This window comes from Euprymna scolopes, chromosome 31, assembly GCF_053919585.1.
Source record: "Euprymna scolopes isolate OS-2025 chromosome 31, ASM5391958v1, whole genome shotgun sequence".
Taxonomy (NCBI): domain Eukaryota; kingdom Metazoa; phylum Mollusca; class Cephalopoda; order Sepiida; family Sepiolidae; genus Euprymna; species Euprymna scolopes.
In genome coordinates, this window is record NC_136512.1 from 88,456,905 (window position 1) to 88,481,719 (window position 24,815).

Here is a 24,815-nt window from a genome sequence, read left to right on the forward strand (position 1 = left end):
TTGTTTTTTGTTTTTTTTGACAACGTTTTTGAATCTATGTGTATAGTAATACAAACCCAAAAATATTTAGTTCTTTTAAGATAAAAATATTAATTACTGTGGTTAAGGTTAGATTCTTCATTTTTAGGGAGCCTCATGGAAGAGGTTTGACAATGATGAAATCTTAATATTCTTTGTTCTTCGGGTAAATTCAAGAAGAAAAGATGAACAATGCTAAGAGCAAGCGCACAGCTAGGATCGTTTCCGTACATGTAAATATTTTTATTTCCATATAATTCTGATGTACTGTTTTTCTTTCCTTCCAGGCCAATACTATTGACGCGTTTATAATGTGGCACAATCCGTTAGAACTTATGGAACAGAAAATTCCTGGTGAGGATCTTATAACACAATGGCGAAATCAACTCGTTACCGAAAAACACTATCGAGAAACTGCTCGACTGGCATGGGATATATCACCAATTCTTGGAGTTTATTTACCAAATAGGTAAAGTTTGTTTCTGAATTTTTAAGATGAGGATTGATTATTTGTATTATTTGGCTTTTTGGGACTACTGTTCTCATCTTGAGTGTTATTTTCACAACGTTTTGGTCAGTGTAACCATCGACCTTCAGATGTATTTTGTCAAACTCTGGCTCTGCACAGAATTTCGAATGGAATCCGTTATTCAGTCGACAAAATTTCGAATGGAATCCGTTATTCAGTCAACAGAATTTCGAATGGAATCCGTTATTCAGTCGACAGAATTTCGAATGGAATCCGTTATTCAGTCGACAGAATTTCGAATGGAATCCGTTATTCAGTCGACAGAATTTCGAATGGAATCCGTTATTCAGTCGACAGAATTTCGAATGGAATCTGTTATTCAATCCACAGAATTTCGAATGGAATCCGTTATTCAATCCACAGAATTTCGAATGGAATCTGTTATTCAATCCACAGAATTTCGAATGGAATCCGTTATTCAATCCACAGAATTTCGAATGGAATCCGTTATTCAATCCACAGAATTTCGAATGGAATCCGTTATTCAATCCACAGAATTTCGAATGGAATCCGTTATTCAATCCACAGAGGCAGCGCGCTTTTATGCCATCAGCTTTTACCAAGTAGATGTCTTTAGTAATTCATAATTGTATTTTTGAGTGCCACCCACACTGAGGATTGAACCTGAAACTTCCAGAAGAGTGTAACTTACAACTGAATTTTACCAAGTACTTTATTCACTGTATGAATTAAATTAAGGAGTCCTTTCAAAATTATGTAAAGATTCTGCAAGCTTGAAAGATTCCCGAGTTCTATCATATTCAGGTTTGAAGTCACTTTGAACAAAAATTCAGATGGTATATTCATATAAATATCTTTTCTTTACATGACTTGTTGCACTTTGCTATTTTTTTTTTTGCCAATAAATTTGATTGGATAACAACCAAGATGATGATAGGAAGCCAAATAATCAATCCTATTCTCTCAAATTCTGAATTTTTTACCATTATTTCCCTCCTTGATTCATATAATGTTATTCATGCCAGAGGTAAGGCTGAGTAGCCTTACTGGTATATTTTGATGTATGACAATATTTTCAGGTTGAAGAAGGACAAAAAAATGGCCTACAAATTTATTAAATATAGCAAGAAATGCAAATAAAGTTGTTTCACAGGAATATATATAGTCGAATACCATGTGTAACTTGTGACTCTGCTCGGATTGTGTTGCAATATTTTTTACTCATGATGGGGATATGGTGCCTCACAGTTGGGAGATTTTATTTATAAACGCTGCTGCTATGAACTGACGAATCCAATTAATTCATGTTCTGCTATCAACCAATCAGAAACCAGAATTTATTCATAAAAATTAAACCTTTTTAGCAACCTTGCATATGTTTTTTTTTTGTGTCAACACAGGAAGGATCTTTTGTTGCAAAATTATAAAGTCTGGAACCTGTACAGAACAGCTGTCCACTGAGAATTCGTCATCTCCAGGACTTGTGTAGAATAACTATGCATTGGAAACTCTTCTGAAACTAAACATGGCTTCCAACTCATGAGATTGTTTGTAACTTGGGTCACCGAGATCAGGGGACAGTACGATGAACAAAAATGTCAAGTGATATTTTCTAGGGTCAGAGAGTGCAGAAATCTCTGATTTCAGAAAGCGGTGAAAGAGTATTAATTTATAATTCTCTCTGATTTGGAAAAGAGAAGAAAAAAAGGAGCTGGCACCAATCACCGCCCAGAACTGAGGAACAGCCAAAGTAGCAGGGACGTCACTATAAAGAGGAGAAAAGAGATACATCACAATAAACTTATCATAGACATTCTCAAGTCGTGCCCATTGTCTCTTGAGAGAGAATGAGGTCAATCAGTCAGTCAGCATTTTTTAAAATTGTAACAGCATTCCACTGATGAGCATAAAAATGTTTTATGCGATTATCATCATCATCATCATTTTTATTATTTAATAAAAACGAAATCTGTTTTTCATTCATTTATTTTAAATTTCATTTTCACTCCAAACAAGGCACAGTGCTACTTTGATGTAGGGGGCTACTAGCTGGAATATAATTTGTAGGGATACTATGTAGGGAGTTGAGTAGCAAGATGTTTGTTTACAATACATTTGAACTTCTGCATGTCAGTACGGTCAGGGGAGCAGGAACCCGGAAGGGTATTCTAGAGTCTAATACTCCATACATGGGTGAATGGTAGCCTTGTAGCTTGACGTAAGTAGCGTTCTAGCACGGTAGAGAGAGTCCACCTTCTTTGCAGCAGCCTTGGCAATGCCCTCAATATATCTGTTCCAAATCATGTTTCCTATGAACGTTAAGCCGAGAAGTTTAAATGAAGTACTTTCAAGTAATGTATCATTAGCAATGGCTATTAGTGGGTGAGCAAGTTTCTTGTAATTATTAAAGGAAAGAAGCTTTGTCTTAGCAGCATTGAATGTGACCATCCATTTTTGTCCCCATTTTATTGTCAGTTTCAAAATTTGTGCAATTCATCAATTTATAAATGAATGTTTCTCAGTTTGAATCTAATCCTCATTTCTTTTTCTAGATTCCGAAACTCCGAAGCGCTTGTAAAGGAGGTTACTCGTTTGGTTCGTCTAAATCCAATGGCAGTTAATCAAATTCCTGAAGTGATTAACTACCTTGTCACAGTTCACAGTGTGGAGGCAGATGCACCGGAGGTAAACATTATCTTTTCCCTTCCTTCTTCCCATTTCTACTCACCTTTCTTTGCCCTTTCCCTTTTTTTTCCCCCTCCTATTTTCTGTTCCCTTTTTTCCTTCCCGTTTTTTTCCTTTACTTTGTGGTGCAAAATAGTTGACATTTTATTTTATTTAAAAATTCAAACTACATTTTTATCATGGAGAACCCAACCATAACTATTTCGTAAGGAGTTACTTTTTGTTGCCAAAAGGTTTTAGAGAGGATTCTTTCGGATAGATTTATAACTCTGGAATTGCGCCAGAGCTGAGGCTGAACTTATCATATCGACAAACCAACAATAGCCAAGTTAGCATGAAAACCTTTTTATGGAGTGTCATTCAGTATTATAATGTTTTAGAACTTTCTCAATCTTTTTTAAGGTTCTGGAAAGTTCTGGGACTTTCTGGATTCTTTTAAATTTTTCTACAGTGTAGAACAATAGAATTGTCACCCTAAAGAAAACAACGCTACAATTTTATTGTAAAACATTTATTGAAAACTTACTTCAGGTAACTTGATTATGTAGTAGAACTGACATCTATTCAATGTAGCCACCTTTAGCCTCAATCACCGCCTTGATAAAGGTCCAGAACTGGGAGCATGCCTTTTCCACAAGCACCGGTGGGAGCTTGACAGATGGCAACGATCCGGCAGGCTGTGGTGTTGTGGGAGGTCATGTTGGTGATGTTCTCGACGTATGGCCAAACAAAGTAGTCCAGCAGGTTCAGGTTGGAGGATGAGGAGGGGGCAGTGAGAGAAGGGTACAAAGTCGTAGCACTCCTTTTGAAACCAAGTCTTGGTCTATTTGGACTTGTGGGCTAGCGCTAAGTTCTGCTGCCACACATCAGGGTCTGCCAGCGGCCACCTGATTGCACCAGGGGATCATCACACTCTTCAGCACATCCAGGTACACTTAAAACTAACTTCAAAGATATGATGTGGCCCTCACTTGAAACCATACCAAAGACCATAACCGTGACCGTAAACTTTTTCATCACCTTGACCACACCCTCAAGCGTTGAACTGTCTGGATTTGTATTTTGAGGGTGCCAACAAGTTCCTGTTGTTATAACTTGGATCGGTAATGAGCATGAGTGCTCCAGTGGCTCATCTTCGATCTCACTTTTGAACATTGTGTCACTTTCAGACATGATAGAAGGCTCCTATCGCTCTTGGGATTTGTAAACAACTGACCAACTAGTAGATGGTCTGCAACAAGAGTAGATGTCATCAAACGGATATGTCGTCTTTTCTAGAGCAACAATTTTATCATTCCACCCTGTATTTCATGAAAGAATCTAAAAGAACACGTAAGATCTCTATATTTTTAAGGAAGGTAAATAAATCTTTTGTAACAGAAAAGAAATTCATTTGTTGATTTTCCTTCATTCATGTCGACTGTTTCTTTATGAATTTCAATTCAATTTCGTATTCATTGCAGCTTGTCCATGTATTGACGTGGGCGAATGTTTCTCCTGTTGTTGCGTTGTCTTATTTCTCTCGGCAATATCCACCACATCCGTTGACAGCGCAGTTTGCAGTGCGCTCGTTAAGATCTTATCCTCCGGTAAGTCTCTCTCTCTCTCTCTCTCTCTCTCTCTCTCTCTCTCTCTCTCTCTCTCTCTCTCTCTTTCCCTGTCTCTCCTAGATCTTTACAAACCAATGATACCAAATTATTTCGATAGCACAATTATTCACCCAATAATGACCATTCAAAGTTTGTGAAGCCATGTGCCCCTTCCCTCTCGACTGGGGGATTTTGTTTTCAACCAACAATTATCATAACTGATATCAACCTCTATGAGAGTCCAATTTTGAAACTCCATGGTCTGACATGTTCAAATAACATGAAGTGAAATAAGTACAAAGAAGATGCTACCAAGTATGCTGCAAATAGGATCTTTTTACTGTGCTAAACAACTTTTATCTGCTAGTGCATTTTATCAACCAGATGTCTGTATAAGTACGCTCAGGTTTGCCCAGCATCTGACATAAACTGCTGGATTATGCCAAGTGTCGTCGAGCAAATCTTAAAAACACTATGAGACAGAAAATAGCGACATGTATCAGATTAAAATTACAATTTATTAAAAAAAAAACATAAAAAATGGAAAAGTAATGAAACAACTTATAAGTAGAAACATTTTTTTTTTTTTTTTTTTGCGTGCTTAAAAACTAAATTTTGGGAGAGGAGGAGGGGGAGTTCCTCCAATAGGTAACAATGTTTTGAGCCCACCCCCACAATTTTTTTTTTTTGCGTGCTTAAAAACTAAATTTTGGGAGAGGAGGGGGTAGTTCCTACAATAGGTAACGATAAGTTTTGAGCCCACCCTACAATTTTTTTTTTTTTTTTTGCCGTATCCTGCATCTCATTTCAACTCAGTTTGTTCTGTTGACAGTATTCAGGGTTTGCACAAACTTGAAAAGTCCTTGAAATTTTGAAAAAGGCCTTATTTATTTTATATTACCTTGAAAATGTGGAAAATATCTTGAAAAGACCTTGAAAATTATATTCTTTATATACCGTAAAAATTTGTGTCGTAATATTAAAATCCAAATAAATACTATTAAATTATTTTTTTAAGTATTAATAAAAATATAATTAAAATATTTTTTAAATATTGAAAATAAGATTGAAATACATTGTTCTGAAATAGCATCATATTATTGTGGATACAAAAGTTACATCCCTTAATCACAAAACTACCTTGGGTAGTTTCGTGATAAAGATTGAAATCTCTGTCTATTTTTGTTCTCATTTATAATTTTTTTAAGGGGGGAGTAGTGGTGACTGCCATAAATAAAATTACCCTCACTTTAAAAAAAAAAAAAAAAAAACCTTGCGCATATAGGGTCCTCCAATGCCCCCCCCCCCCAAATTAAAATTAAGGGCTAGGCCAAAAGGATAGGCAAGATGGTTGGAAATTAAAAGCTGAAAAGAACTCGTAATATTTCAGATGAAATAAAAAAAACATTTAAAACTACTTAAAAACAAAAAAATGATGCAGGTAGGTGGCAAAGTAACTTTTTATTGACTATGGTAACAGTTATTTGTTCTATATTTGATTTTTTTTTTTTAACAAGCCCCATATTTTGTTTTGAAAACTTGCATTTTGTCTGGAGAAGGTCTTGAAAAATTTTTAAAAACCTTGAAAATGAACATTGAAAATCTGTACAAACCCTGGTACTCTATGACTGTACTAACTTGCTCAGCATAGTTAGATTAATTGCTGTCTGCTGCTCCATGATTTCAAAATAACTAAAAACGTTTTATTTTTTTCCTTTTTCTTACAATTTATTAAAAGTTGTTTGCTAATTATGTAGCTCCTCATTGGGTAATCGCGTTTGTTGTCACTTTCTAATTTTTCTAAAGATTTGCTTGGCATATTCTATCGGTTTACATCAGGTGCAAACCCAAGCAGACGTTTACAAAATGCACTCGAACTAACTTTTCATACATGTCAGTATCCTATAAAGTCGGCATTCGCCCCTGCATGGAGTATTGTTGCCACATCTGGGCTAGTGCACCAACCACTAACCTCATTCTTTTGGACAGAGTACAAAAAAAGAAAATTCCTAACCTAATAGATCCCACACTTCCTGCCTCTGTTACATTGCTCCGGTGTTGCATCCCATTTTTTACAAGTACTTCCATAGGATGTGCTCTGATGGACTTTCTATACTTGTACCCCCCACTCAATGTAAATACCTTTGACCCACCCAATTATTAACAAAGTCTCACTCCTATACTGTCGAGGTTCTTTGATACTGGAAATTGTTCTACTCAACTAGCTCTTTACCTTTGAAATTCCTTTCCTGCTCCTTGTTTAACAGCCCATATCAGGATACAGAAATTTAAATGTAATGTGAATAAACATCTTGCTGCCTGAGTTCTCACCCAGGTTTTTCCACACTTATATTCTAGCCTTCATTACAATAACCTGTTATACTACAATGGCAATATGCTATGTTTGGTTTGAACAAAAGTTTGAAAAAAAAAACTTTATATTCAGCTATCTTTTCTTATTCTCTGACTGAACATTTAATTATATATATTTAATTATATTTAATTATTTTTAAATATTTGATACGTTTGCAGAATCTGCTTCTAAATGTGAGTATTTTTTGTTCATCTTTTTAGGATGCCTTGATTTTCTACATTCCACAGCTTGTACAAGCTCTTCGTTATGATAAGGTAAGGACAACATTTTAAACTCAATCTTTATTAAAGTTCTGAATTTTTTAGATGAGGGCTGATTGTTTATAGTACTTGTATTGATCGAACTATTGTTCTCATCTTGAGTGTTATTTGTGCAACGTTTCGGTTGGATTGGCCTTCATCAGACAACTCAAGGAGGCAACACATATGCTAAAAAAAAGGAAAGACATGACGTTGATTAGGCAATTATGCATGGCAAAGGAGCAGGTGATCTTTGGGTAAAATATTGGAAGAAAAAAATCAATAAATTAAGTAAATAACACATCCTCAAACGGCCGTTCTTAACAATCGGAAAGCTACCCGGTTCATGAAATTTCTTCCACATCTGCTGTTTCTTCTCACCCCATTTTAACATCCTCTGATCTGATCGTAAAAAAGTCTATCTAATCCTAAGGGAATATCCCGACTGTCTTAATTTAATTAAAAAAAGAAAAAAAAATGTCGCCCCTGCTCCAGCCCCACCCTATAGAAAAAAAATTGTTCATGAAAAAAAAAAATAACATTAGTTACAAAAATAAAGAAAACTATGCAAAAAAAAAAAAAAAAAAAAAAAAATGTTCGTTTGACAAAAAAATTGGTTGAAAAAAAATACAACTTGTTTATTTTTTTCACTTAAAAAATTTTTTTTAATTTGTTACAAGAATAAAACAGATTGTTGTTTCATTTTTGTTTTCATTATATATTTTCTTTTTGGTGATTTTATTTTATTTAAATGTTTTCTTCAGCATTTTCCTTGAGTCACATTGTTACAATTTGATAATCAGCCATGCTCAGCAGTTGACGCTATGTTCCGAGCAAAGCCGAATCGCCAGTTATTACGTCTCGTTCAAATTCTGCACAAGTACCAGAAATTCAAATCTATTCTATTTTGATGAAATTTATATAACGTGTAAAATTTTTCAGGGGAGACAATGCCTGTTTTTCACTCTCCTATATACCTTTATTGCTTTTTATAAACTTAAACTATATCCAATGGTGAGGCTCCAGCTTGCGGGCTTTGGGGAGTGTGGAGCTACCCTTTAATTGCCATTGCTCCCAGGTCCACTCTGACTCAGAGTGGTAGTACTTGTTAAGGTCCCAACTATGGGTTAAATAGAAACCGACTTGAAAAAAAAAACATTCTAATGAAAAAATTTTCTTCAAAATCACTGGATTCGGCATTAAATAACCTGAAAAGGGTTGATGTGCCGTAAAACAACCAATCATATACCTAGATTTATCTGTATATAATAAAGAACACCTTTCTATCTGTGTGCATATCAGTCTCTAAAAACGACCACATACTGGGGAATGTTCCATAAACTGCATTCAAACGTACAATTCACAACATGAATATAATAAACGTAGTTCTGCATCCCTAGCTGCCATTTAAATGAACTGATACCACATTTAAATGAACTGATACCACATTTAAATGAACTGATACCACATTTAAATGAACTAATACCACATTTAAATGAACTGATACCACATTTAAATGAACTAATACCACATTTAAATGAACTAATACCACATTTAAATGAACTGATACCACATTTAAATGAACTGATACCACATTTAAATGAACTGATACCACATTTAAATGAACTGATACCACATTTAAATGAACTGATACCACATTTAAATGAACTGATACCACATTTAAATGAACTAATACCACATTTAAATGAACTGATACCACATTTAAATGAACTAATACCACATTTAAATGAACTAATACCACATTTAAATGAACTGATACCACATTTAAATGAACTGATACCACATTTAAATGAACTGATACCACATTTAAATGAACTAATACCACATTTAAATGAACTGATACCACATTTAAATGAACTGATACCACTTTTAAATGAACTAATACCACTTTTCAGACATGTTACACAATGAAAATTTATCTATTTATAAGCATTGTCATACAATAGGCATTCCAAAAGTAATGCCACCTATTTTATTCCACCCGAATGGATCAGAAGGGATTGTGAATTATATTATGATGACTGAACTTATGCATTCATGACCTGAAAGTTTCATCTCTCGGTTGCAGATATATATGTGAGACTCGAAGAAAGCAACCCCTCTCATTAAATTTGTGACAAAAGTGCATTGAGAATGTTGACTCTAGAAAAATAGATTCTGAAGCACAAACAGTTACTCATTTTCATGGTATCACTCCCATCTTTGTAGTTCTTCAACTTTTTGTGTTAAAAAAAAATAGGAGGTTTTACTTTTGGAACGACCCTTGTATATCTGAATAGCTCCTTGTGATAAGATATCTGACAACATTAACATTGCTGTTAAAGTAAATTCCCTTCATAGGATGTTGCATATGATGCTATCCGACACTCTAACCTGGATAATGCCAGGTAACCTTGCTAATATGTATGTGTATGTTTTATAGTATTTTTTTGCACAATTTATCTTTTTTCTTCTATTATGAATATTTTATTATTTTTTTCTATACTATTTTTTGTATTTGTATTATATATATTTATTTCTTCCTGTATATTTTTTATTGTTCAATTATATTTCTTCCTGTATATTTTTATTGTTCAATTATATTTCTTCCTGTATATTTTTTATTGTTCAATTATATTTCTTCCTGTATATTTTTTATTGTTCAATTATATTTCTTCCTGTATATCTTTTATTGTTCAATTATATTTCTTCCTATATATTTCAAATTATTTTCAAATGTCACATTTGAAAATAATTTCTGACGAGGACGCATCACAGACCGTCTGAAACGCGCGTAAACGATTTCAATGACTTAAAAACATTATTACAATGATCCAAACATAATTCTCAATGAAAAACCAAGACACGGAATAATAAAATAATGTTAAAAAATACACATTGTTGGTGACTACTCCCTTATTTAAATATACATCTTTCTTTCGTTGGAATTTATTAACCCATTTTATATATATATATATATATATATATATATAATCTTGCTTTTCTCTTCTGATGAGAAGCATCAAGTTTTGAAATACCATGGCATAAAGAGCGTTTCTTTTCTCTTATTGATTGGATGATCTATTAAAGTTTATTTAACTCCATATTGTCATGAGTTATTTTTTTTATATATTAGAGATCAGATTTTGATGATTGAAAGCATTTTTAAAATCAAATTTGAAATTTTTTCTTTAATCAATCTGTACGGAATTTCAAACGGAATCATTTACTTCACAGAGGGTAGCATGTTCTCGTTCTATTAACCATGACTGGATAGATGTCCCAAGTAATTTGCAATTTTTGAGTGCCATCTGCACTGAAGATTGAACCTTCAACCTCCAGAAGAGTGTAACTTTCAACTGAATTTTACCAAGTGGATTAAATAAAGGCTGCCATTCGAAATTCTATGCTGATTCTCAGAGTTCAACAAGATACACCTGAAGAAGGTTTGAGGTTTGGCCAAGATCAAAGTGTAGTATCTGTTCTTCAGATGCGACACTTCTATTTCTCGTTCTCTTTCAGTGGAGGAGAAATCCTTCACGAATGAGACAATTTTTATTTTTGTACCTTTTCTCCACGCTAAAAAACGACCCTGGTGTCTAATTCTGTCCCGTGGGGGGGCATTGTAAATAGGTACATCAACTGAAACCTTGTGAAAATGATACTCAAGATGAGAACAGTAGTCGGAATAATCCACATGATATGAATAACCAGTCCTCATCTAAAAAAATTAACATAATTTTTAATTGTTTGTACAAAGCTGATTACAATTCTGACTTCGCAAAACAGTTTTAGCGAACCATGCATTTTTTTTTTTTTTTTTCAGATGGGTTACGTTGTTGAATTTATTTTATGGGCAGCGAAATATTCCTCGCTTTTGGCTCATCAATTGCTGTGGAATATGCAGACAAATGTCTACCAAGATGAAGACTCTATCATAAAAGACGGTGAGTATTTTTTATCCTTACCTATCATTCGTATACTGAAGTACTCTCTTTTTTATGACAATCACCCCCAGACAAGGCATAAAGCCACTTGATATAAGAAGTTAACAAGCATGAAAGATGATTATCACAAAGATAGGAGATGCCTATTTACCTTGAAAAGAACAAGATTATAGGTAGAATGAAAAAAAGTCAGCAGAAAAGGATTTCCACAAGTCTGTGGTTCTTGGAACAAAGCTATTGTAATAGAAAGTTGAATTACAATGAAGTATTAAAACAGTAAATGGATAAAGACCACTAGATCAACGAGTCAAACGAGCTGGAACAAAGGAAGCAGGAAATAGATCAGACAATTCTGAGGAACACATGAAATAATAGTATTTTTAGAAAAGATTTCTGCTAGCAACATCACGTCTGTAAGAGAGAGGTTGCTGCAGAGAAGAAGAAAGAGTGTTTGTTCATGGAAGTTTCTTTGAATTTTTATTACACAAAGGAAGAAAGGAGACTCCTTTGTAGTGTTGGTAGAAAGAAGAGTTTTTGCTGAGAAGGTTTTTTTCAGGGGAGGAACCAGAGGTTGAAGTTCAGTTAAACACCTATCATGGAAATTCGGAGTAGTGAAAGACTAGAAACAAAAGTTTGTAAAGCTGTTTTATAAATGAAGACTTGAAAAACACAAAAAAGAATTTTTATTGCTTAATTTATTTTGATTTTACTGTCCTTTTCCTTTTTTTATTTTCACACGCTTCTATTTATGTTGGTCTCTTGGAGGGCTTATCTTTTTAAGGTAGCTTGTTTGGAATTCATGGAATTGAGTGCTGGTAGTGAGGTCTCTTTTAGAATTTATTTGTCTTGGGGTGATTCTATCTTTATCTAAATCAAAACGCGGATTTCATGAACAAAGCTTCTTTCTTAGAACTGCACGCCTGTGGAACTCTGTTCCGTCTGCCTGCTTCCCTCCGGACTACAACTTGGATGTCTTCAAGTCCAATGTTAACAAATTCCTAATGAACCGCCCCCTTAAGTAAACACTTCAGCAAATCTCCTCACTAACTTAATGTACTTGCAAAAACCCTTATCCCTGAGTGGCTTCCGGGCCTTGATAAGTGGTGATCACTGTGTAAAAAAAAAAAAAAAAAAAATCTTTTTATTTCTTTATTTTATGTCTTCTACAGACCCACACAACAAGCACTATTTCTTTTAGTAACATCAGACGTCTTTAGTCAAACTTTCCTGATGTTCAGTTGTTTTGCACAAATATCCTTACATTCTTGCTTTTTGTGAGATTAATTTTGATTCTTCTGTTGATAGCAATGATCTACATGTGGACGTTTATGTGCCTGTTGTCCGTTTTGCATGTCTTGCGATTTTCTGTGCAAGGATCTCCCCATTGTACGTGTCCTCAATCTTGAATCTCGTGGATGTCCTTTTATCTGTTTGAGGTTGTCTTTACTGCACTCCACTTCCTATTCGTTCTTTTTATACTGTTCTCCTTCTGACAGTGGCTGCTCTGTTGTTGATGCTAATATATCCAACAGTATTGATAATGCATTATATCTCCATCGGTTAAGTTCTTCGTCTTTGGTGGCTTTAATGCTCCCCATTCTGACTGGCTTTCCCATATGTTAATAATCCTATGCATATTTTTCCAGTCATTTTGATACGTAATCTAAAATGCACGTTGCTTCTATGTGTAGCATGTGAATCTTTTTGTGACTGTTGTTCAAATTTTGCTTCAAATTGGAGAGTTCATTATATTGTTGTCCAGTATAGTTCAAGGGAGATAACTTCAATGTTTCAACTGTAATGTATGAAGCCTCTCAATTCTTTAGTGGTGGTGTGGAGGGGCACATGCAAAAGTTTGTAAGGCTGATTTACAAATAAGCAAAAAAGGAATTTTCATTGCTTAATTTATTTGATGCTTGCGTTCCCCACGACAAAGGAGGGATTAGACCAAGTAATTCACTCTTGTTCATCTGTTCGTACTTTTCTCAATAACCACTCCATGCATTTAAAAAAAAATTTGCACAAACATTAATCATGGTGAAAGTAAACTTTTCATTTGTGGAGGGGGACCCTGCAAGCTTCATTTGTTTTTTCTTTCATACTCTTTTGGTTCATGTATGATGGTGACCAGTTCAACCCTCCAGTGAGAGCAAGTGCTCCAGACATCCTCACTATCCAGTGACCAAATTCAATCTGACAATAACATCTTTTCTTTTTTTCAGATCAAATCGGAAACTTGTTGGAAAGTCTGATGAAGACCATCACGAAAAGTCTGTCTGGTGCTGCCCTCAGGTTTTATCAGAGGGAATTTGACTTTTTTGGAAAAATTACCAACATATCTGGCGCAATTCGGTTCGTCTATTTTTGCAACTGTTTTCTTTTTTCATGATTGTGCAGAATTCAACCTATATTAAAAACAGAAAAAATATAGAAAAATCTTTGTTATACATACTTATTGTAAATAGAAAACAAATCATATTCCAAAAATCACATAAATTTATCAAGATAGAAAATTATTTATGATCTTTACCAATCAATAGGAAATTGTAGCCATTACAAGATTGATTTTGATTTATTTCTTAAGAGGTTATCAAAATTTAATAATTTTGTCTTTTCAAAGATGTTCTTTTTTACATTTTTCTTTTTAATAAAATATTCTGTTTATATATGCCATAAAAGTTTTTTTTATTTTGAATAATATTGTGTTTCCAAAACTATTCCAATTCAAACTACAGAAACATTTTGTTTTTAATAATATGTATTAAAAATAAAATGTCTTGGTAGTTGAAATTGTCTCCCTTTATTATTATATTACTATTATTATTATTATTATTATTATTATTATTATTATAGTGGAGTGAGACACCCTGTTTGCTTCCTCATAAAATTTGATTTTCTTAGTTAAAAAAAAAACTACTTAATCAATTTACATGATTTTTGAAATATGATCTTTTTAATCCATATCAGGTACATTAATCATCAAGACTTTTCTATATTTGTTTTTTTTTTATATTGGTTAAACAATGAACAATTACCTTTTTTTTTGTTTTTTAAAACTTGTTAAACGCTCTGTCATATGAATCAATGGTGAAAAGCAAAAATTGCTGATCTCGAGGGTTCAAGTTACCTTGCTGTATGAACCGTATAACAATTGCTGGAATTGTTGTTACAAATGCTGCTTCGTTAGTGTCAATGGAGCATGGTTACGTAACAGTAAAAAAAAAAAAAAAGAAGAAAAGGAAGGTTCCTGAGTTCAATAGATACATCTTACAGGAGGGAAGGAGAAAAACTTTTCCAGACCCATAAAAATGTGAAATAGAACAGACAAAAACACGGTGAAAAGAAAATGGAAAACAAATATGAATTCACAATTTCAAAGCAAGTTTATTTACAGTCTGGAAGGAAAAAAAAGAAAAAAAAAAAATCATGGGGATAGAAAATCCTTACGCTTATATCCCTAGTATGCCAAGTGGAAACATAGATAAACAAAAAATCAATTTGCCAACGTGAGAGAGAAATGAGAGAAAGATGAATATACACTCACAGTTCCTTATTTTAACTGTTTGTATTTTGCGACTCCTTTATGTCTCTTTAGTCTTTATCATTTCGGTCGATTTCCTTCGGAGTCCCACCGTGATTTATGTTTGTAAATATCTGTTTCATTTTTAATCCATTTTTTTTTTTTTAGTTTTCAACTTTTGAATTGACAATTTTTGTTTCTTAGTTTCAATCGTAATCTTTTTTTTTTTTTTTTCTTGTGAACACAAAGTTAGGGTCTTTGTTGTTGTCGCTATTTGGACCAGAGACCATCTTCGTTCTCTCGCTGTGGCTGCTGACTGAAATATATCAAAAATGTCTTTATCTTTTTTTTCTCTCTCTCGTCTCCGTCTCTTTTCTTTTTCTTTATCAGTTTTTGGTGGCAAGAATACAAACTAGAAAGATTCGGTGGATGCACCTGCACCCTGTGACCGTGGCAAATAACTGACTTAATCCTCTTTAGGGAGTGGGAATTCCAAAACAAAATTTCACACCTTTGGCAGCAAACTCCATCTCTGTCTCCCTATTCTCTTCTCTACATATGTATCCTCCCCCCCTCTCTCTCTTTCTTTTTTACACATCTATTCACCTTTTCCAGGTTCTTTCTCTCTCTCTCTACATTTTTTTTCATGGCGACTATAAGTAAGACCAAGCAAAGCCCAGATATACTTTCCCTCGACTTAAACTCAAATAAAAAAATTTTCACTTTGAAATACATAATCCAATTCTGCTATTATGTAATACTATGTGATGTTATTATCGAAGTCTGAGCAAAATGTCACAGCTAATGTGCTCAAACAAGTGATATCTCTTATTTGTTGACCACTTTTTTTTTAAACAATTTTACCAATGGAAAGAAAATAAGTTATTTTTCTGAATTTTTGAGATGAGGATTAATAATTTGTTTTAGTTAGATTATTTAGACTAGTGTTCTCATCTTGTTTGCACAATGTTTTAGTTGATGTAACCTCTGACCTACTTACTTCCAGTGTATCTTGTGAAACTCAGAATTTTTTCTCTCCACAAGGACCTATAGGATAGTTGGTACAATTCAGTTATTAGATAAACTCAGAACATCTCTTCTGTGAGAGAAAAGTTGCAAGGAGAAAAGGCCATCACCTACTAGGTTTCAAAGCTGTTAAGGCAGGAAATGATGCTCTGAGCAGCCCTTTCTCAGATGTGGCAAAAGTACACCATTTTAGGTTGTATTTTCCTAAGATGTTTCACATATCTGTATAAGATATACAGATATGTAGACCATCTAAGAAAATTTTGTCCAAATAGACTAAAAAAAAACAAATCCTAAATTTCTCTGGCAAGATATTTTTTTTTCTGTTAAGCTCACCACTTGCTAAGGCCAAGAGCTACTTAAGGATAATGCAACAGAAATGATTGCCAGTCAAAAAAATAGGTGAATATTATGGAAGTACTAACATTGATTAATGGTATGAACTGTGTTTACATTTGAAGTAATCCATAATTTTGTGACATTGCACTTAAATATGACCAATTTATAATTGGTAGGGAAGTACTCCCATGGTAATGTTTCATGAGTAGAACTCTTTGCAAAAAAAAAAAAAATGCTGCCTATGGTCATTTTATATAATACTGTGAACACAGAAAAAAAAATCCTTTTTTCCTTGTTGTAAAAAACGAGTTCTTGTTATAAATGTCTTTTGTGACTGCATCTCAATCGAGTATTGATGTATATAGTGTTTTAAATTTATTTTTTGTGTTTTTCTTTGTAGGCCATATCCAAAAGGACCGGAAAGAAAGCAAGCTTGTTTTGAAGCTTTAGCCAAAATCCGATTGCCCAAGGGTGAGATCTTTTTTTTTTCTCACTTTGTTAATTTTCTTTCTCTCCAAAATTTTGCATTCAGGTTTATAGCTAGACTAGGTGTCGCCATGATGAATATTGGGTACTTGTGCATTATAAGTGGATAGTTAAAAAAAAAAAATGCCTTTTAAGTAAAAAGCCTAGTATGTATTTACATGTCATGTCAAAATTACAAAAAACGATCAAGTCAAAAAATAATTACAAGTAAAAAAAAAAAAAGATTTATCGAATGCTGTTTTATCAAAATTGTTAATTTTGAAGAGTTCTCAAACTCTGAATCCAGAGGAGGTAACTGTCATCTAAAATCTAAGTAATTCTAATTTTTAAATGGCCAATATGTATATATGGTTATAATCAGCTAGCATCTTCACTAATTTTCGGTGTGGCGCTACTGGTGACAAGGCAAAACAGTACCTTGACTTTTTTGTTATCCAGTATTTGTATTTTGAAGCGATTTATTGAAATAAAATATTCAAAAAGACTACATATTTGAACTTTTAATAACACAATTAGTGCAAATAAAGACTAATTCTGTTATTTTTATCTGTATAGTTTTGTTAATTTTATTTAATGTTAATTTTTTATACATTGCATAAATTGTACATTTTTTCATACATTGCATAAATTATACATTTTTTCACACATTACATAAATATGTAATGTGTGAAAAAATGTATAATTTATGTAATGTGTGAAAAAATGTATAATTTATGCAATGTATGAAAAAATGTACAATTTATGCAATGTATAAAAAATTAACATTAAATAAAATTAACAAAACTATACAGATAAAAATAACAGAATTAGTCTTTATTTGCACTAATTGTGTTATTAAAAGTTCAAATATGTAGTCTTTTTTAATATTTTATTTCAATAAAATTTTTCACACATTACATAAATTATACATTTTTCACACATTACATAAATTATACATTTTTCACACATTACATAAATTATACATTTTTCACACATTACATAAATTATACATTTTTTCACACATTACATAAATTATACATTTTTTCACACATTACATAAATTATATATGTATTTCAGTTTTATTTTTTTAATAAAAAATTATCTTTATCATTAAATGCTATAAAATATGTTGGCTTAATCCTAACAGTCTCATTGAATAATTTCTAAATGCTTAGATTTTACTTTCTCCACTTTCTCTCCTCTTGAACATCTTCCTAGGGGTTTACCTCCCATCAAATCCTGAAGCTATCGTCATGGAGATAGACTACAATTCAGGTACTCCTATGCAAAGGTAAGAAATGAAAACATAAATTGTTTTTTGTTGCTTTTTTTAAATGTCTCCTGTCTGATATATCACTATCATTCAGTGACGTTCTCGATCCTTGCCTCTTTTGTCGTCTCTATCACATTTTTATCGTTAAAGAAAACTTAAAAACATAAAAATCTTGAAGTCAAGAGGGAGAAAAACAAATGCACACTGTTGCTTAAGTAGCGAGTTTGTAGAATAAAAAATTGTTTAAAAAATAAAAAACACGCTCGATGGAGTCAGAATATTTATACTCGTTGGTTGCATGCCAATGAGCAAAGGAAAAAATGTTGACAAATGCTTATATTTTATTAATTGATTGAAGAAAATATGGGATTTGCCTAAATTAAAAAGATTAAAAATATAAAAACATATAACAATAATAAAAAAAATAAACCAAATTTCTGATTGTGGACTAATTTTTGCATTTGGTCATTGGAATGTAACTTAGTCTATGGATGATTATATGTATAGCCTGATGAGTCCTCACAAGAATGAAATGTGAAAAGTCTGTAGTTTAATTGCCATATATATATATATATATATATATATTCATTCATAACTTATTGCATAGCTCTACTCGTGCATTGAGCACTGTTAAAGTAAATACTATGATGTGTGTGTGTGTGTGTGTTAAGATTAGGGTTATTGAGCACTGTTGAAGTAAATATGTATATATGTGTGTGTGTGCATATATAAAAGCATCCATGGAGGGTGCTACCACATCAGGCTGTCTGAAGATACTGATTTCTTGACTAAATATACCAAACTTTGATGTCATTCTGCAAAGTCAAAAGCAAAACCCACAATTTTCCTCTACAAAACAACCAAACCAAATGCAATGAATAAATATTTAAGGACTTGAAGCATAAAACTTTTTTTAAATGACTAGATTTGGCATTAAATAATTCGTAAAAGGGTTGATAAGCCATAAAACAAAACGACAAAACCAACCAAACATCCATAGACTGTTTTGCTGTATCACAGTTCTTGAGAGTTGCTAGACATACAAACGTTTCTGCCTGAGATTGAAACCCAGTCATGTTTTTAAAGTTCAAATTTGTATATGCTATTGTCACAAGCAACCGGCAAAAATAAATTTTAAGACATTTAAAGTAACTGCTTAGCATCGCTATGGATTACTATCCATGAGAGTTTATATCTCCGACAGGAAAGATCATTTATAACAAAAAAAACAAAAACAATAATTCAAATATGAAGCAGTGTTTTCAAAGTGCTAATATTTTATCTTATTTATTATTTGGTGACAGAAATTGTCATAATGCTAGGTTGTTGAATGTTCTTGGTTTTCAGAATTATCGTTCACCATCCGACATAATTTGGTGTTTGAAAATTGAGAATCAAAAGTATCAAGATGTTTTCAAATCCATGTTTTCATTTGTGTTTTTTTTTTCTTTCTGCCATTCCAGTGCAGCCAAAGCGCCATTTTTGGCAAAATTTGCAGTCAGAAAATTCGGTGTCAAAGATTTAGAAAGTTTGGGTCTTGAAGAATCCTGCGGAGTTGAAAGTGAGAATAATCCCAACTATTGGCAAGCGTGTATCTTCAAAGTGGGAGATGATGTGCGTCAAGTAAGTCTGTATACTTTCTCTCACAATGGTCCAGATTCTCAAATTTGATTTTCTTCATTCGAGGATGGTGAAGGCAAAATGATCTTTCATAATTTTGATGAGTGCACAAAATGTGTTCACAAAATACAAGAAGTAATTGACAAACCCTTTTTTTTTTTTTTCTGATTCGCTAACCATTGAGATATATCATTACACATTCACCAACATATAAAACAATTGTAAAAATATTTTCTTTCTTGCAAAAAGTATAAACTCCCTGGAAAAAATGTCATCATAATGTTCCTATTTAATTTTTTCTGTTTTTTTTAGTTTTTATTTTCTTTTCCTTTTTTTCTCTGAGGAGAGAATTCTTTTCTTTCTAGTAGTAGAAATGTAATTGATTGTATTTCAAAAAGTTTTCTTATCAAAATAATTTGATTAAATACAATTGTATTTCATTTTACGATAAAAAAAAAAAAAAAGTTAATTTTATTTAAAAAAATATTTTCTGATTGAAAAATTTTGTTTTAACTTTTAAGTGCATTTGGCTGACCTCTATGTGATGACAGTTAAGCACAAGGTTCTCTCTCTCTCTCTATATATATATATATATATATATATATATGAGAAGGGATTAAAGAATACTGAAGGATTCTTGAAATGGAGACTTAAAACGTTTTTATTTATGTGTATATTTGAGTTTCTTGTATTTTTTTTTTTTTAGGTTGATGTATATATTTTTTAATTATACTTTTTTTTAAGTTGATGTATATATTTTTTAATTATATTTTTTTTAAGTTGATGTATATATTTTTTAATTATACTTTTTTTTAAGTTGATGTATATATTTTTTAATTATATTTTTTTTAAGTTGATGTATATATTTTTTAATTATACTTTTTTTTAGGTTCTTTTTTTTTTTTTTCCTTTCTTGTACACCCTCACCTGCGACTTCACATTGTTTCTGTTGGCATATTTCCACTTATTTCTGCATAGATGCTCGTCTGATTTTTTTTTTTATATTTTCCCCCCCGCCCTCACATTCATACGATACTATTTTAGAATGCTCTCATCTTAATTCACCAATTTCAGCTTCTTTTATATCTTCTAGCTGATATAAAAGAAATTTCCAGATCCTTGCCCTCCTTCTAATTTTTATATTTTATGACCCCAGTTAGCCTATATAGTCCCCTCCTTATATTAAGGAAACTTTTAACTCCCTGTTCTACCCTCCTTCTAATCTCTTCCGTCCATCTCATTTCTTTCTTAATTGACCTCAAGCTAGATGTCACATTTCCCTGTATTTGTAACCTAGTTCCTTTCTCTTCTTCAGATGAAAAGCATTATACTTTGAAATGTCTTGGTATAAAAAGCATTTTTATACCTTCCTCCTATTGATGTTTTTCCTTTTTGAACTGCCCATATATTTATTTTATCTTGTCTAGAATTGTCTTATCATTCATACACGGTAGGCTAAGTGGCAGTTTTACTCATTTAGAACTGCTTTAAAGCTTCACCGCTCACTCATTTTTCAACGAAATTTCAAACAATTATTACAGTTTATAGATCACCTTTTCAGCTATATTATGAAAAAAAAATGTTCAATTTTAGTTCCGTAAAACCAAAGTTATGATGAATTTACTGATGTTTAAAATCATAAAAAAAAAAACATAAGGAGGTGAGCGATGTTTGTAATGACTGGTTTCCATAGCAACCATGTTACTTCAGTGACTACTGTTGCTACCAATTCAGCGCTCTCATGAAAAGAGAAGTAACAAGTGAAACAGACAGAATGAAAGGGAGATAATTGGGGGGGATTTTATTGAAAGCAGACGAGTGCCGTACATTGTTATTACATATGTGTATGTTATGTTTGTGGGGGCAAAAAAAATAAGATTGAAATTAAACCTAGAACAACCGAATTTACTGGAAGCTTGAAAAAAGCATGGATTACAATGAAAAGTAATATGGTTAAGCTTAAACATGGAAAAGTAAAGGACTAGTTGTTAAAACTGGAAAAGAAAAGGACAAAATATTCTAGTAAAAAATATAATAAATTTATAACTTAAAATATTGCAGCATTAACATTTTTTTTTAAATTCAATTTATAACATTATATAATCAATTCTTAATACTGCAATATTTTAAGTTATAAATTTATATTTTTTACTAGAATATCTTGTCCTTTTCTTTTCCAGTTTGAACAACTAGTCTTTTACTTTTCCATATTCGAGCTTAACCATATTACTTTTCATGCTCGCATTTTTCTATTGTAATATATATGCTTATAGGGAAATATGTTTGTTTAATTATATTTCACCTTTTATTTATACAAATCCTTTAACTTATGAAGCCCAATGTAACTACAGAGCATATATAAACAAACAACAAAAGTCTATATTCCAAATTTCAAGATGTTGACTATTTTACTGTTTATCTCTTGAAGTATGTTGAAAAGTACAATTCTTGACAACACCTGTTTTTTAGCGCAGAATCATTTATGTAATTATGATGTTAATTTTTTAATTTATTCCGCCCTTAAATCATCAGAAGAAAATAAACTCATCAACTTTAAAAGAAAATAAAGGAATATAGGTATGATTACAAAATCCGAAATTGGAAGAGAAGTTGCAATTGTTTTTCAATTTTTTACGCCACGTTTGAATTTTAATTGCAAATTCTCTTCCAATTTTAGATTTTGTAATCGTGCCCATATTTCTTTATTTTCTTTGAAAGTTGATAAACTCTTTTTCTTTTGATGAGTTAAGGGCAGAATAAATTAAAAAATCGATATAATAATTTCATCACGAAACAAAAAATATATTCCAAAAATCAAGTAAATTGATCAAGTTTTCGTTTTTTTTTTTTTTTTAATAAGAAAATCAGATTTTATCGGCTTCAAAATCTCAAGAAACAAGGGAGAAAACTCAACAATATATACTTAATAGATTTATGTTGTAATGCCTACGAATTCCCATTAATTGCTTAAAAATGGTTTTCTTTATAAAAATGAAATTACTTGATCAATTTACATGATTTTTGAAATATAATATTTTTGTTTCATCACAGTACGTACATCATACAGAATTTTCTTTATTTTTGTATTTTCATAGATGGGGGAAAATTCTGGATCATAACGAAATTTGTAATTTGTATATCACAACAGATGTGATATTTATTTATTATATAATCACTATCGGCCGATATTAATGGTTCTTTGTTGGTCTCTGTTAAATTATGGTGAGGTTTGAGAAGCCCAAAAATAACTTATTAAATAATTTCTAAGTTATATGCTTAAAAACTACTCAATCAAATTTGTTCATTAGATGTTGACAAATGTTATTACTACTACTAAAAGGTGGTCCTGGGAATTCATAATCATTGCCACCTAAATCTCACAAGTTTGAATTATTGTTGGGTCATCTCCCTTTGCTTTTTGAGATTGTTTTCAAAATGGCAGGTAAGAAAATAACTCTTTGGTTATTCATAAAATGTGATTTTCTTATTTAAAAATAAAACTACCGGAACAATTCGCATGATTTTTGGAATATGATATTTTCGTTTTGTCACCAATACATGCATCGTACAGACTATTCTTTGTTTTTTAATGTATGAAGAATTCTGAACAAGAAACTAAATTCAATTCAATTATACTAAAACAACAAAAAAAAAAATGATAAAAATCGACGTTCAGATCTTTTATTTCCACTGAATCAGGAGTCTTAGTGTTGATTAAGGTTATCATATATACACTAACACTCCACTTGCCTAGTTGTAAAATACGCTTAAATATGGTATTTTAATTAATTTTAATTAATGCAGATTTCGTATTATAGAGCCAATTCTCTATTGATTATTATATTTTACCCAATATATAGTACAGGGTGGAACGGTAAAATTATCGCCCTAGAAAAGACGACATGATTCCATTTCTGTTTGATAAAAAACAATTTTGTTTTTTTATTGCAGACCATTTACTAATTGATTAGTTGTGTACACACCTCAAGAGCGATAGGAGCCTTCTATCATGTCTGAAAGTGACACAATGTTCAACGAGCGAGATTGGAGATGTGCTGCTGTATAACTCTCTACCAATCCAAGTTATGTCAAGAGGACCATTGCCAGCACCCTAAAAATGCATCGCTGGATTGCCATGAATTACAGGGACATGCCCAGGGTGATGAAAACAAAGTTTCCGGCCACGATTATGGTCTTTGGTGTGGTGTCAAGTGAGGGCTACACCATGCTACCTCACATTTTCATAGTCAGCTTGAAAGTCAACACTAAGTGTACCTGGATGTGCTGGAGAGGGTGGTGATACCCTGATGCAATCAAGTGAGAACCTGGATGTGGCAGCAGGACTCTGCATCGGCTCATAAGTCCAAACAGACCCAGGCTTAGCTTCAGAAGAGTGCTACAACTTTTTACCATTTTCTCACTGCCCCCGGCCTTCCCCCACTGGACTATTTCGTTTGGTCATACGTTGACATCACCAACTGACCTTTCACAACACCAAAGCCAGCCTGATCGCCACTATCCACTGAGTACGAGGGGCGTGCAATAAGTAATGCCCCTGACCCACTTCCCATAGCCGTAGAGCAACGAAACTTGACACAGTTATTAGTCTTTCTCTACATAGGAACCACCCAAAGTTATGCATTTCTCCCATCGTTTGATGCAGCTCTGGAGACTGTTTTTGTAGAACACCGCAGGTTGGTCCTCCAACCATGACGTGACTTCAGAAATCTAGGCTGCATCATTTGGGAAACGCTTTCCTTTCAAAAACAACTTCATGGCTGGGAAGAGGTGAAAGTCAGAGGGTGCAAGGTCAGGAGAGTAGGGAGGATTTCATAACCATACACCCGTGCTTCTGATCTGGCAACATGCGAGTTGTGGACCGGAGCGTTGTCCTGCAGGAGGAGGGTACCTTTGCTGATCTTGCCCCGCCTCTTGATTTTGATAGCTTCCCTTAATTTCCTCAAAAGTGAAGCATAATAGGCTCCTGTAATTGTGGTACCCTTTGCCAGGAAATCTGTCATCACTACTCCATCCTGGTCCCAGAAGACTGTGAGCATGACCTTGCCAGTGGAGGACTGCACCCTTGCCTTCTTTGGAAGTGGTGAGTCCAAGTGCTTCCACTGCATTGACTGGGCTTTGGTTTCTGAATCCTAGTGATGGACCCAGGTTTCATCTTGTGTAATCAGTCTTTTGAAAAACTTTGACTCATCTTCTTGGCACATCTCCAAAT

At 32.8% G+C, this 24,815-nt stretch overlaps 1 protein-coding gene across 5 annotated transcripts in view; it reads left to right on the forward strand.

Moving 5' to 3' along the window:
• Positions 1 to 24,815, forward strand: part of LOC145255841 (phosphatidylinositol 4-kinase alpha-like) — a 272,694-nt gene that overhangs the window by 234,309 nt on the left and 13,570 nt on the right. For all 5 annotated transcript variants that reach the window (XM_080114579.1, XM_080114575.1, XM_080114578.1 and 2 more), the window contains 9 exons: positions 306 to 487; positions 3,061 to 3,193; positions 4,657 to 4,782; positions 7,357 to 7,410; positions 11,222 to 11,342; positions 13,565 to 13,694; positions 16,628 to 16,698; positions 17,911 to 17,983; positions 19,429 to 19,588. In XM_080114579.1, the coding sequence (XP_079970705.1) occupies positions 306 to 487; positions 3,061 to 3,193; positions 4,657 to 4,782; positions 7,357 to 7,410; positions 11,222 to 11,342; positions 13,565 to 13,694; positions 16,628 to 16,698; positions 17,911 to 17,983; positions 19,429 to 19,588 (1,050 nt within the window). The remainder of the gene's footprint in view (positions 1 to 305; positions 488 to 3,060; positions 3,194 to 4,656; positions 4,783 to 7,356; positions 7,411 to 11,221; positions 11,343 to 13,564; positions 13,695 to 16,627; positions 16,699 to 17,910; positions 17,984 to 19,428; positions 19,589 to 24,815) is intronic.